A 14,520-nucleotide genomic window follows, 5' to 3' on the forward strand; every position below is an offset into this window, starting at 1 on the left:
CAGTTTTACTACGCCCAATCTCACCAGCGATGGCATGTTGAGAGAGACATTGCTTTGCAGCTCTTCAATTCTGCCACGTTCAAACTCTGTCAACATTTTAGCCTTTGCCATGTTTTTACCCAATGTAACACAGGAGATGTCAGTGGGAGATGTTGACAACGCTAATGCTTGAACACAAATAACTAAATTTCGTTACATATTTACTGATTAGCGCTTCATTTCAGTATGGTCTCAAACTTTTGACCAGCTATTATTTAGGCTAATTTTATAGTGTTCACATTTTCCCTGTTAAATGCTAAAAATATTTTTTATTTTTATTTTTCCTAACAACGCAAAATGCATTTTTTTTAATGTTAATTGGCCTTCAGATTTTGGCCAGCAGTGTATATATCTTTCGTATCAAAGATATTTTGGCGATTAGAAACTTCAGTTTGAAACATAATAGACAGTTAAGTTTTTTGAAAACATAGTGAAAATAAAACTTTCTTTTAGTAGTTACTGATTATTTGTTATACTTATGTAGATTTGTTCTCATACCTCACTTTAAAATGTGAGCAGAAATCGATCATGTATGGCGAAATTTCAATGATTGCAGAAGACAATATGAAATTTACTTTGTAAAACGATATTCTCGAACTGTTCCTTCATTCAAATAAATTCGAAGTCACTCTTTGCTTACCACATATATAAATTGTGTGAAACTAGCACGGCATTGTCTTAGTCTTTGGAATAAGCTATGAATTATTCAACGCACTCCACATCTATAGGGTCAGATATATAAATGTGTCGAATTGCTGAACAATCAGGATGAGGCATAATTCATGATGATGGCGCTCATTATTTCAGCTGTGGACACATTACAAAATGATATTTAATCAAGTTATGAGGCTCAAAGAACTGCATTAATCCCTTATGAGGAGGAGAGCTGTATCTGATATTCTTCATCACAGTTAATAGTTTAAAATCAAGGACAGTTATTCTTTATTCCAAAGTTTAACAGAAGTAGTTATAAAGAAGGACTTCCACACAATAAAACTCAATTTACACCCAAATCATCGCATGCCCAACTATCCATTGACTTTCTTTCAGTTACTTACAACCTTAATTAAACTTTATACAGGAACCTAATGATCTGGTATTCATGCTGAACCTATAAGGTGATAGACTAAAAAATTCCACATGTTACCAACATTAGTTTCGGCAATATCTCGCTTTATATTAGGGCATGGCATGACCTGGTGGTTAGAACCCTCGACTAGTTATCTTCGGGTCGCAGGATCGAAATCTCTTTGCAGATGTGCTCGTATTTTCAGCTTTGGGAATTATAAAGTGAAGTCAATTATCAACCACTATTCTGTAATTAAAAACTGTTCAAGAGTTGGCTTAAAATATGGACGGCTATTGATCGATCATCAATTATTTGGTCTTGTTTAGACCTATGGGTGCGAGGTGTAATTCTGATTTCGTCATCCCTCCTTGACTATTGTTTTTAATAGAGCTTTGTAGCGGTTGTTCGTTTCATTTGATTACATTTATCCTTTTCAGGCGTTACGTCCATGAATCTTATCTTATGGCAAATGTAAATTAAGCTATTGAATGGAGTGACTCCATACATTTGTTTACTTATTTGTATGGAATGAATAGACAGATGATGTGTGGTATTACAGGTATAAAGTAGTGTTTGGCTATTTCTATCACAAGTATAAAATTGTCTGCACTGTTTTGGGGGATTATGTTCCGTTCGATAAAATCCATGTGTGTATTTTGGTGGCTTGGATGGGAGGATTTGTTTCTTGATTGTTTGTTTCGATTACAAATGTATTTGATTGTTAGTTTCCTGTTACTGGACATTTGTTTTGTTGTTCATCTCAAATATTAGTTTCTTTCTGTGGTTGTGACTGTGCTGCCTCAACGTAAGAGCATGTTGAAGTCTGTACAAGTGTTTGCGAAAGTGGTGTTTTTCTGTTTTTATTAGAGTGTAGTCATGAATGATATGTCTTTGTTTCTTATTTTGTTATTTATGGTGTATTTTGTAGATTCTTCTTTATAACTATCTGTGTGTTTTGCTTTTGGCAGTTACAGCATAGTGAATTACTGTGCATTTCGATCATTCTGATCGTATGTTTGTTTTCTGAATTTCGCGCAAAGCTACACGAGGACTACCTGCGCTAGCCGTCCCTGATTTAGCCTTGATAGCCCAGAGGAAAGGCAGTTAGTCAGCATCAATCACCGCCAACTGTGGGGCTACCGTTTTACCAACGAATAGTGGGATTTATCGCTCCACAGATGAAAGAGCGAGCATGTTCGCTAACAGGAATTGGAGCCTGCGACGTTCACTTCGCGAGTCGAGAATTCAAAACACTAGAGTATTCCGGGCTTGAGTATCGCAGACAACCCTGAAATAGCTTTCCGAGAGGTTTTTTACTTTCTTTGTATATGTGTATCGTCCTGGCCTGGCATGGCCAGCGCGTAAGGCGTGCGACTCGTAATCCGAGGGGCGCGGGTTCGCGCCCACGTCGCGCTAAACATGCTCACCCTCCCAGCCGTGGGGGTGTATAATGTGACGGTCAATCCCACTATTCGTTGGTAAAAGAGTAGCCCAAGAGTTGGCGGTGAGTGGTGATGACTAGCTGCCTTCCCTCTAGTCTTACACTGCTAAATTAGGGACGGCTAGCACAGATAGCCCTCGAGTAGCTTTGTGCGAAATTCCCAAACAAACAAACAAAGTGTATCGTCCTAGCAAGAAATGTATTTAGTTTGTTTTGAATTCCTGAAAATTACGATATTAGATTAAGATCCATGAAAGAGGATCTTAGTCCTTAAAACCTCGACATCTCCTGACTTGATACAAAAACTAATTGACAATTCTAAATTATTTATTTTCATGTAATTAAAGCAATATATCATGAATAACCGTGCTTACCAAACCTGATGCATAATTCCGAATAATAATTGCTAGGTGTGCAGCGTCATACATTTGGAAACTTTGGATTTGCCTAAGAAATTTTGTAAAATTTGATTATTGGTTACTAGTAATATCACGTCATTATTATGAGAAAAATACAGTCATGTAGACCAGACATATGTGTACATTTTAAGATCTTATAACTACGAATTCAGTAATTATCTATGAAATCATTTTCACTCACAGAGAAAATAAGTACCATCTGTTAATACCCAACAATGTATTATGAACACGGATGATACGCATTGATAGAGAATAGATACCTAGTGATTCATTAAGTATATGCACAATTACGAAGATTGCGTGATGGTATTCTAATATTGCTTGTTTTTGTTTGTTTGTTTTTTGGAATTTCGCACAAAGCTACTCGAGGGCTATCTGTGCTAGCCGTCCCTAATTTAGCAGTGTAAGACCAGAGGGAAGGCAGCTAGTCATCACCACCCACCGCCAACTGTTGGGCTACTCTTTTACCAACGAATAGTGGGATTGACCGTCACATTATAACGCCCCCACGGCTGGGAGGGCGAGCATGTTTGGCGCGAACCCGCGACCCTCAGATTACGAAGCGCACGCCTTAACGCGCTAGGCCATGCCAGGCCTCTAATATTGCAGATGCACCAATACAGGAAAGGTTTATACTAATACGAATATTTACCGCTGCAGAAAAGACTTAACTGCTATATTAGTACAAAGGGATGCGTACTGGATATGTTACTACAGAAGAAGCATATGCTAATACAAAGGAATGATGTTGACACAACAATATAGAAGGCGTGTGTATTACTGCACAAATAAAGAAGACACGTGCTTGTACAGAAAGAACGTACTAACGTACGAGCGCTGAAAAGGCAGGTACTAACGTATCGACATAGGACAGATATTTGCTAATAAAGAAGCGATATACGACAAATATGCTATCATACCCTTCTGCCAGAGAGGCCAGGTGATCAGGGCGCTCGACTAATATTCTGAGAGTCGCGAATTCGAATCTCTGTCACACCAATCATGCTCGTTCTTTCAGCTGTGAGGGCAATATATTGTAACGGTCGGTCACTCCTACTATTCGTTTGTAAAAGAGTAGCCGAAGAGTTAAAGGTGGGTGACGATCACTTGCTGTCTTCCTCTAGTCTTACACTGCTAAATTAGGGACGGCTAGCGCAGATATCCCTCGTGTAGCTTTGTGCGAAATTCAAAACAAGCAAACAAATCATACGCTGTTACAAAACAAAACATGTATTAATACAACACGAAGAACTATTGATATAGACAAGACGAGCTGATATACAGAAGAAGCACACACGGATGTATCTATGCAGATGAGAGATATCTCGATACAAAAAAGATGCAGTGTTACATAGGTTATATGAATTAAGGAAGAGAAGATATATTAACGTAGAAAACTGTATGTAACTGAAACTATTGCTATCTATGGTAAAAAATATAGAAATAATATAGTAAACTTCTGTGTATATAAATGATAAAACAGTATGTGAATCGTGAATAAACTTACATTTGTAACGCAACCATTGGGTCTAATTACACACCAGTGCGAAAAATTCATTCTATAAATAAGCAAAAAGACAAGAAAAGCATATAAGAAGAGAAATACTGAAAAAAATGTGATACACAAGTTAAATGACAGATTTTAACCAATGAACTCTTGTGAAATTTGAAAACAAATAGTTAAGTCTTTAAACAATTAACATATTTCTTATCAAATATTTTGCCGAGAAATATTGAAGAATAACGATTTTCCAGAAACAAACATTTTATTATCAAACGGAAATCAGTAATACCTTCTTGTTTGTTAATAATAAGTTTCTACTTTCTTTAAAACACATATTTTTGAGCTTTTAATGAATAAATGATTTTCATGTGATGCAAATTTTTGGTTATGACATTCAAATAATCGCAAATCTCTAAGCAACATTTTCTTATTAAAACGAGTTATAAGTGAGAAAATCCATGTATTCCGTTCTGCTGGCCCTTAAACCACCAAGATCTACAACATTTCCTTATATAGTCTACCAAGCATTAATCATTTCTGCCATTCAAAATACCAACATTTAGTATTATGAATTATTTATAATACTATCAAATATAAAGGTCAGAAGGGATAAACAGTTTTTACATTGTTTTGAAGGTGTATTTGACTTGTGTGCAGCCAATTTCTCATATTTTTAATTCACAAAAAATCATAATTTCAAAACTATATTGACCAGTGTCCTTGCTCTTAATTCTCGGACTTAATCACAAATGCCAATAATTTGGCAGCTTCTTTTCTCATGGGGCAACTAAGTTGTCGAAAACATTGTTCAAAATATACATAGTTGTTTCATACATTTCACTTCAAAGGCAGGAAAGCATGGATGAATGGCCTAATTGTTTCAGATCACCGTTCACCTACTTTTAAGTGTAGTACATTTTGATGCATTGCATAAACCGAGTATCAGCAAGTAGGTATTTTCGACTGTAAGCAACGTTTTTCCTGTAAGCTGTGTAATGTCTGCTTAGTGGTCTTCAGCACTAAATTGTTCAATAGGTTTTCCAACCTCGAATGTGAAATCAGGATGAAAATTCAAAGCGTAATTTACACTTTCAAAGCAAACGTCAATCAGGAAATTAACCATTATATTTTACCTTTCTCTCTCCTTTGCTTGTTCTGAAAGTTGAAGACGCACTAGACGACCATTTCGGATCGGGATTTCTTTTTACAACAACTGCTCCTTGTAGTGAGGAGTATGAAACTGCTTGTTTCAACGTTCGTGAAAACTTCTGTCAATTATGATTTTCAGCGATTATCTACGCCTTCATCTTGATAGAATGGTTTCACTGACAATGTACCATCATGAGTGCATCAATTACTTTTTAAGTAATAAACACTTAGACCTAAATGATGTTTAGCAGTATATTTGTCACTCCACCTATCAAACATCAGACAACATTATTTTGGTGACTCCAGTTCTTGAATGATGACAAAAATTATTTGCATAGAATTCTGACCTTTTACTTGTCAAAAAGGTGTTCGAAACAACAGCAACTCAATTCAAGAAATCCTTGAACTGCTCTCTTCGCTGGAAAATTTAGGCCTACATTTATTTTAGTGAGCAACTGTGTTTCTAATTGAAATAATAGAAAAAATAAAACAGTTCTAAGTGAAAATTAAATTGAGTTGTTTTAGTCTTAAGTTAATTTTTTGTCTATTTTGGCAGGCTATTGATACAGCAGTAACTTGCGTGTCACATATCAAAGTTAATTTGGATAGTAGGTTTATTAACTTTTATGTGATTGTTTATAAATGTTTGTAACCCTACCTGGTAGTGCGGTACTACTAATTTGAAAAACGCATTAATACAAGATATTTATCACGCATGTATTGAAAACAACAAATTAAACTGAAGTAACATTGACACTGATACACCGTTAAAATAAGATACAAGCATTCAAACACATAACTATCATTTTTCGGCTTGCCTATTTAGTATCAGTTGCAGTCCTAACATTAAGCCATGATTAATTTGTTAAATATATGGCATACATGTTACATAGCAATTGCCTAAATTATGTTTTTTTATATCCATGAGTAATTAGGCTACGCACGAATGAAGGAGGTCCGAGGTAGTTTAGTGCAATTCCCTATTTGTTAGTGTAATATGTGCTTCTGTCGTTACAGCGCATTTGTTTATGGTTTCTGATTTTCCCCGCATAGTCTACCTTCTTCTGATGAAGAATTAGCTTTTTTTTTCAGCTTGAAATAGTCGCATGTTCCCACTGTATATCTTTACTTTTGATCTGACAAATTAGGACTCCCCTTTCAAAAATTCTGCGTAAGGGCCTGTAGACCAACATGCACTTCAGTTAAGCTTAATTTGCCTGTATTAATACATACTATATAGACGTAGTAAAACTTTTTTTAAACTGTAACATCAGGTTTAATCATACTTATATTAAATCTCAGAACGCTAGAAGTGCTCTTTAGGTTAAAAACACTTTACTTTTTTTTCAAATGGCCATTTAAAGTAGATGCTCTTTTTGGCAAGGAATATGACTGAAAATCGCTCAGATGAAATGAAAAATTGCTACGACCATTATCTTTATCACGGCCCGGCATGGCCAGGTGGATAGGGCGCTCGACTCACGATCCTAGGATTACGGCTTCGAATTTCCGTTACACCAAACATACTCGCCCTTTCAGCCGTGGTGGCGTTATAAGAGTAGTTCAAGAGTTTTCAGGGGTGATTATTACTAGCTGCTTTCCTCTAGTCTTACAGTGATATTTCGGGACGGCTAGTGCAGAAAGCCTTCGTGTAGCTTTGCACGAAATTCAAACGAACGAACAAACAATCTTCACCCCACTGCTTTGCGCTTTTGACGCACATATCACAGTAAACTCTGTAGACATACTGTAAGTACTGGTGATATTACGGATTTGAATCTCTGTCACACCAAATATGCTCGCCCTTTCAACCATGGGATAGTTATAATATGTAGTCAATCCCACTATTCATTGGTAAGAGTAGTCCAAGAGTTGGCGGTGGGTGGTAATGGCTAGCTGCCTTCCCTCTAGTCGTACACTGCTAAATTAGGAACGGCTAACGCAGATAGCCCTCAGGTAGCTTTGTGCGAAATTCAAAACTTTTAATAAAATTATCGAAACCAGTTCCAGCACTCAGCCTTGAAAAATACCTCGAGAAACAGATTTAGGCTTGCCTAATCTTCAATAAAGAACGTATCACACTGACTTTCAAGTTCTTTAAATTGACAATTTTGTGTATTCTGATTCCCATTGTCTAGAACAATCAGCACATGGTTATTTAGTTTTTGAACCAATCATAAACTTACCATCCGAAAAGTGGTGCCTAAAATCAGATCTGCGAAAATTCTGCTATGCTTATTCGAATGTGTGACAACAAATAAGCCAAGTGTAAGCAGTAACTGACGTACTTTCAAGACAAGTGAAAAGTTCTTTAACTGCTAAACCTAATGGCATGGCCATGGTTATTTTTATTATTTTGTACTATTGTTTCTCAAATTAATAGTACAGTTGAAATTTTAAATAGAAATTTCGACCTATTCAGTTAAAATAATTCAACTTAAGAAGCTGAACTCGTCTGATTTTTTTTGTTTTAGACCCTGTTCGATTTCTATAAATTCCTATCGACGATTGCAACTTAAAAGGTTGGTTCCACGGATTATGAGCATTTTTTCATAGCAAATGTTAATATTCTAAAATATACAGGAAAGTATTACATGGAAATGGATGAAATAAAGAATATTCTAAACAGCTGATTGTTTGTTTTTAAATTTCGAGCAAAGCTACACAAGGGCTATCTGCGCTAGCTGTCCCTAATTTAGCAGTGTAAGACAAGAAATAAGTCAGCTAGTCTTCACCACCTTTTGCCAGCTCTTGGGCTACTCTTTTACCAACGAATAGCGGGATTGACAGTCACAGTATAAGGCCCCCACAGTTGAAATGGTGAACATGTTTGGTGTAACGTGCAGTTGAACCTACAACCCTCAGATTGCGAGTCCAGCGCTCTAACCACCTGGACATGCCGGGCCCCAGCTGACTGAACCACCTTAATCGGAAATCGCAAAGTTAATCAAGCTGAGGAGAGAGAGTAAAAAACCAAAAGGATAAATGAGAAACAAACCTAAGAATACAAACTATGATACAGACATAATATAAACGAAGATAAAACTATTATAGAACCTAATTAACTCAAAGTTTTTGGTTGTTACGAGTGAGCTTGCTAAATCAGTTGGTTGACTTGGAAGAGATATATGAAAAAGTTAAGATTGTAAAATAAATCATAAAATATCAACTCCAGGTAACAACAACTGTGACATGCAAAGGAAAAATGCAGAGTGAAGTTTGTAGTTTAAGTTAGAGCGACATCTTGCGCTAGAAGTATATATCAACAAGAAGATAAATAAAGCATTGGGAATTTAAAAACCTGCCAATAGAAGTGATAAAAAAGTAAGAACATGAGACTGCATATATCGTAGACTCAAGCTATAAATCCCTATTTTGTTTCCGTACTAATAATTAACTAAGAATTAATATAGGGATTTGTAATTTATACATGAAAACAAATAACATAATTGAAACTCATTAAAATCAAACTGTGATTACTAAAGATTGATCTGTAACCTGTATACTATAGTTACCAACGCATAGTTACAACAAATGAGGAGCATCATGTTTATCCACATTTCAATGTTTGAGTTGTAGCACTTTGTTCCTCATTGAGAGTAACTCTATGAGTCAAGATATGTTAAAAGCACTTGAAAAACAGCCATATTAATGACCGGGATTATTATGTCATATTCAGTAATACTAATTATGAGTTGAAAGCAAATGTTACCGCGGCGTTTGGGACAATAACCCCTGCTATGTTGAGGAAAATGTCTCACAAATGGCGTCGCATAATATTATGCAGCGAGAATGAAGGACAACACACAGATACACTGGATGCATGAGATATTTATTGATGTGAAGGGACTTTCGGGCCACCATGTATATTAACAAGAAGATAAATAAAGAATTAGAAATTTAAAAACCTGCAAATGGAAATGGTAAACAAGTAATAGGCTGTACATATCATGGACTCAAGTTACAAATCCCTATTTTGTTTCCATACTCTTTCCAAAAATTACATTTAGTGGAATCAAAATATGGATTTATAATTTACACATGAAAACAAATAACATAATTGAAACTCATTAAAATCAAACTATGATTACTAGAGATAGATCTGTAACTTGTATTCTATATTTACCAATGAATAGTTAACACAAATGAGGAACATCATGTTTATCCTCTCTTTAGTGTTTGAGCTGTAGCACTTTGCTCCTCATTGAGGGTAACTCTAGAAATCTAGATTTATTAAATGTACTTGAAAAACAGCCATATAAATGACGACCGGGATTATCTTAATATTATATACTAATTTAGAAATATATGTTTCGTGGCGGATGTGTATTCTAACATGATCACAACAATCACTTTAACTTGATGTTTCATTACATATATATATTTTTTTGTGTCTGTACTTACCTACTATTAGAACAGAATGTAACGGTTGGGAAATTTATCTTTTCCACAGGTTCGATCTTGATCTCTACAGTTGTTGGATATTCATAGTAGAATTGAACAAACTCGACAACCTGAAATATAAATCCAGCCACACAACCTACCACAAATAGTAATTGGAGAATAGGAGCAACTAGTTGCGAAAGTGTTTTGTACGAAATCATGGCTGGTTTAATAAAGGAGACAACAATCCAATACTTTTATAAAGGCGAAAAGGAATTTATCTCTGTAGTTATTCTATCAATCGTTTAAGTCGTGTTAATCATATCCAGGGACTTGGATATTTACGCATGCGCTTTCATTTCATAAACTTTATACGAGTTTTATGAGTTTGCGTTAAAAGGTGCAATCTACATTTTACATTTTGTTATTCTGTTAAGTGACATGACAACATTGTATTCACATAATGATACAAAACAGAAATATGTTAACCGACATTTAGAGAAACGAATTTCAAAAAACGATTTTCAGCAACCAAAACAATTTACTGCAGATTTTAACGTTGTAAACCAGACATTATATTTACATATCCAAATGTCATGAACGAACAAAGAAAATTATACTTCATCTACCTCAGAAGTAAAAGTCGATACCAAGATAAAAAGGGTTCAGTGTGTTCGATTGAGATAAATTGAATATGCAAATCAGAAGCTCTTCTGATAATCACAGCCAATATAAAGTCACGTTAGAACGGGTCTATCACAACTACATTTTGACAAAGTTTAGTATGCCCATATGTTTTCTAATAGTACAGCCACTTCAGGCTATCTGCTGAGTCCATCGCGGGTAATGGAAACCCTGATTTTAACGTTGTAAACCGTGTGTTTTTCTTTTTCTTATAGCAAAGCCAGTACGGGCTATCTGCTGAGCGCACCGAGGGGAAGCGAACCCCTGATTTTAGCGTTGTAAATTGGTAGACTTACGGCTGTACCAGCGGGGGACATTTAGTATGCGCATGCTATAAAAAATTAATTGATTTGGGAAGGACGTCTGATGTTTTTGTTTGTTTTAATCCAGGTTCAAAATATGCGTAAACTCATATACTCAGATCATAGATATATATCTATATTGAGGAATTAAAATTCAAAGGTGGGTAAATAATTTGCACTTTGTGGCATTGGAAACTACAGCAACCTGGATCAACCAGCAACAACTCGTCTCCAGATGAAATACGGCGTTTTGTAACAGGTTAGAATAAACCAATACAAAAGTCAGTTGCAAAAGCCATACACATGCTTTAGACAAAAATACATAAAATAATAATATATTTTTGGAAAAATTGCCAATGTAGTGTGGATTCTCCATGATGAGACTTCTAGCCGTCAAATACTTCAAGCAGCTAAAGAGTGAAACGTTTATTCGTACTATTCCATACTAGTGGTTACCATACATTGCTAAATGTATTGCCTTAGGTACTTGCTGGAAAATCATCGCCTTTGCATGCTAAGTATACTAGAAAAGTTGCAAAGAGAAGTAACAGAATGAGTAGAGCCCACGGGGCCCCATTTTTATTTTTACTTTTTAACTGACTATTCTTACATATATTACACAACGTTGTTTCTTTATATGATTGTCCTCCAGCTGCATAGCTGTAAAGCAAGGGATTTACAAAACTAAAATCTGCAGTTTTGTTTTCTTGTGGTGGACACAACCGTTATTCCAACATAGCTTTTCTCTAAAACAAAGAAACATATTTATTTAATTTGTACATTTCAGTGCTTCAGTGATAAGTCTGAGACCATATGTTGCAAAACAAACGTAGTTTTCCTTCCCCTTGATGAGCACAGTACAGATAACTTGTTTTGTATCAAACAAATAAATAATATCACAGTGGCATAGTCATGTTGCTCTTCGTGTAGCTTTGTGTTTAATAACAAAAATTTTATATTTGTTATGGCCTAAACTTTTTAAATATTATTTGCATTTTGGCAGAGAGTAAACACAGACTTGCCGAACTAGTGAATAAATGCATTCTAATCATTATAAAGTTTGTTTTTTTTTATACTTTTGCATACGCTTAGTAAGAGCGGTATATTAAATCAACTGTTTTAGTTCTGATCTGTGCAGCTGGACTTAATGTGAAGTTAATGTTAATCAGTACCGCAATTAATAGAAAATAGGATATTTCATTTAATATGTCTTATGGATAATAAAGTATAATTATACATTAATTATATTTATATTTGCCGTCACCAAGTAATCATTATTAGCCATAACTATGCTAAATTACGTAATTATTTTTAATATACAACTTCTGGTATATTACACTGTGAGAGACTATACAAACTGCTATTTCTATGTATTCAGTTCTTGTAATTGATATTCCGTCGTATGATGTATTTATGCAAGATTAATATTTATACATAGAAATGAAATTCAAATAACATTTTGTCAATTTGTTTCAAACGTGAAATGCATATGCAAGAAGGGGAATTTCCACAATTAAATAATTCATACTGAAGTTAAAGATATCGTATTTTTACTGCACCTCTGTTCAATATGAATATGTCAATGTTAATATCAAATATTGTTTGAGCTACTAATATCGAAAATTTTCTATTTCCAGTTGATCTACTCTGGTGCTGAGATGAATAACTCTTCAATACAGTCATGGCCTCAGACTCAAAGTTGAAAGTTTTTCGTACAACTTAAATCGTTCCCAACAACCTCGCATCATTTATAACTGGTGATACCATACACTTTTCTGTTGTAGATAGCCCACACTTCAAGTAGTTTTTCTCGGGCCTGAAACCTTGCTTTCAGATGCCTGACATGAAACATGTATTCAGTGCTTCTCTATAATGGAAGTAATTCAATTCATAATGATGCCTTGAAGCATCAGATAGAGTATGTGTTACGATGGATCTATGTGTAATTGCCCACTGTCTTGATCCAATAAATCAACCCAAGAGTTGTATTACTGATCCTTTTATTAAATAGCAAGTGCTAAGTAATATGCGACCGTCAACTATAGCAAAGAAAAATAACAATTGAAAGTATACACTGAGACAAAATGTTTTAGTGGCATGATACACGACTTGATCTGGTTAGCAAAAACAACATACCTTCCTGTAGTTTGTGTACAAAACACATAAAGGCCACATGAAACGTATCAAAATGCAGTAGATGAAAATGCAGAATTGAATTGAAAACATGTCAATTCATGAATAATTCAAAATAGCATCGACACATGCCCGGCATGGCCGAGCGTGCTAAGGCGTGCGACTCGTAATCTAAGGGTCGCGGGTTTGCATACCAGTCGCGCTAAACATGCTCGCCCTTTTAGCCGTGGGGGCGTATAATGTGACGGTCAATCCCACTCTTCATTGATAAAAGAGTAGCCCAAGAGTTGGCGGTGGGTGGTGGTGATCTTCCCTCTAGTCTTACACTACAAAATTAGGGACGGCTAAGGTTTATCCTCCTGGTGGGGGGTTGTGCAGTGGGCTAACAATCTACTCACTTAAGAACCAGCCTGTTAATGAATCCGCAAGCGATTGCGGCCCTATGTTCCTTCAAGGAATCGAGAGGCATAAAAAATAAAAATAATAAATAATCGACACGTACTTTCTCAGATTTACAGTTCATTGAACACAAAAGGCAAATTCTATAAATGGATCTAAACCCACGTGGTGAAGCGGAGAAATTTCCACAAAAATCAATATTTTTGTTTATAAGTAACAAAAGTTAAATAGTTGATTACCGACTTTGGGGAGAATACAGTCGTAGTTTAGATAGGAAAAACAGCGGCAATCCAAATGAAAGTTTTTCGTGTCTCCTTCGTGATAACGACAATGTTCCTTGTAACGGTCTCAATCTCGCGTGGATCTGATTCAGTGCGGACGCTCAACTTCTTTATACAACACTGTATCACTATGTGTAGAATATTAAAATCGGTTTACAATCTAACACTCATACATGAAAATACACTGAAAGGATTATATTATTTATCAAACAGTAACCCATAGAACATTGTGATATATTAGTTTAAAATTGTATATAACGGAATCTGAAATCAATCCGGAGTTAGAATTAGTACTATTTTTAAATGCACATGATTCTCATTCCACAAAGGTGATTTGGCTCGGGTCACTTCTTACTAATAGAAGTTATCGTTTGGTACTGAAGGCGCTTGAAATTCTGCGTAATACAAAATAGATAAATAGTGCTGAGCAAAACTTTACACTCCTCATCAAAATCACTTTGATTTTCTGAGGATCACTGAGAATACTGAGATTAACATTTAGACATAATACTGAGAGCTATGACAATCACAAATGCTCACCAACATGTCTAATATATTATCAATTCATCATACATTATCGATATACAATATTAAATCATTCAGTAATTCAATACTGTTCTCTCTCCAATAGCACAACCAGTTTGTGAATAATGCATTCTAAGATAGTTTGCAGAGATAGTCACTTTCCTTTCCCAAACAGACTAGGATCCGAAGTGA

The 14,520-nt window shown here is 35.4% G+C and overlaps 1 protein-coding gene across 1 annotated transcript in view; it reads right to left on the reverse strand.

Moving 5' to 3' along the window:
• LOC143253351 (epithelial sodium channel subunit delta-like) overlaps positions 1 to 10,275 on the reverse strand; it is a 64,615-nt gene extending 54,340 nt beyond the window's left edge. The window contains exons 1-2 of the mRNA XM_076507103.1: positions 10,026 to 10,275; positions 4,476 to 4,527 (exon numbers count right to left, since the gene is read on the reverse strand). Of these exons, the coding sequence (XP_076363218.1) occupies positions 4,476 to 4,527; positions 10,026 to 10,225 (252 nt within the window). The 5' untranslated portion in view covers positions 10,226 to 10,275. The remainder of the gene's footprint in view (positions 1 to 4,475; positions 4,528 to 10,025) is intronic.
• Positions 10,276 to 14,520: the final 4,245 nt, after the last annotated feature.

Source organism: Tachypleus tridentatus, chromosome 6 (genome assembly GCF_004210375.1).
Source record: "Tachypleus tridentatus isolate NWPU-2018 chromosome 6, ASM421037v1, whole genome shotgun sequence".
Classification (NCBI taxonomy): domain Eukaryota; kingdom Metazoa; phylum Arthropoda; class Merostomata; order Xiphosura; family Limulidae; genus Tachypleus; species Tachypleus tridentatus.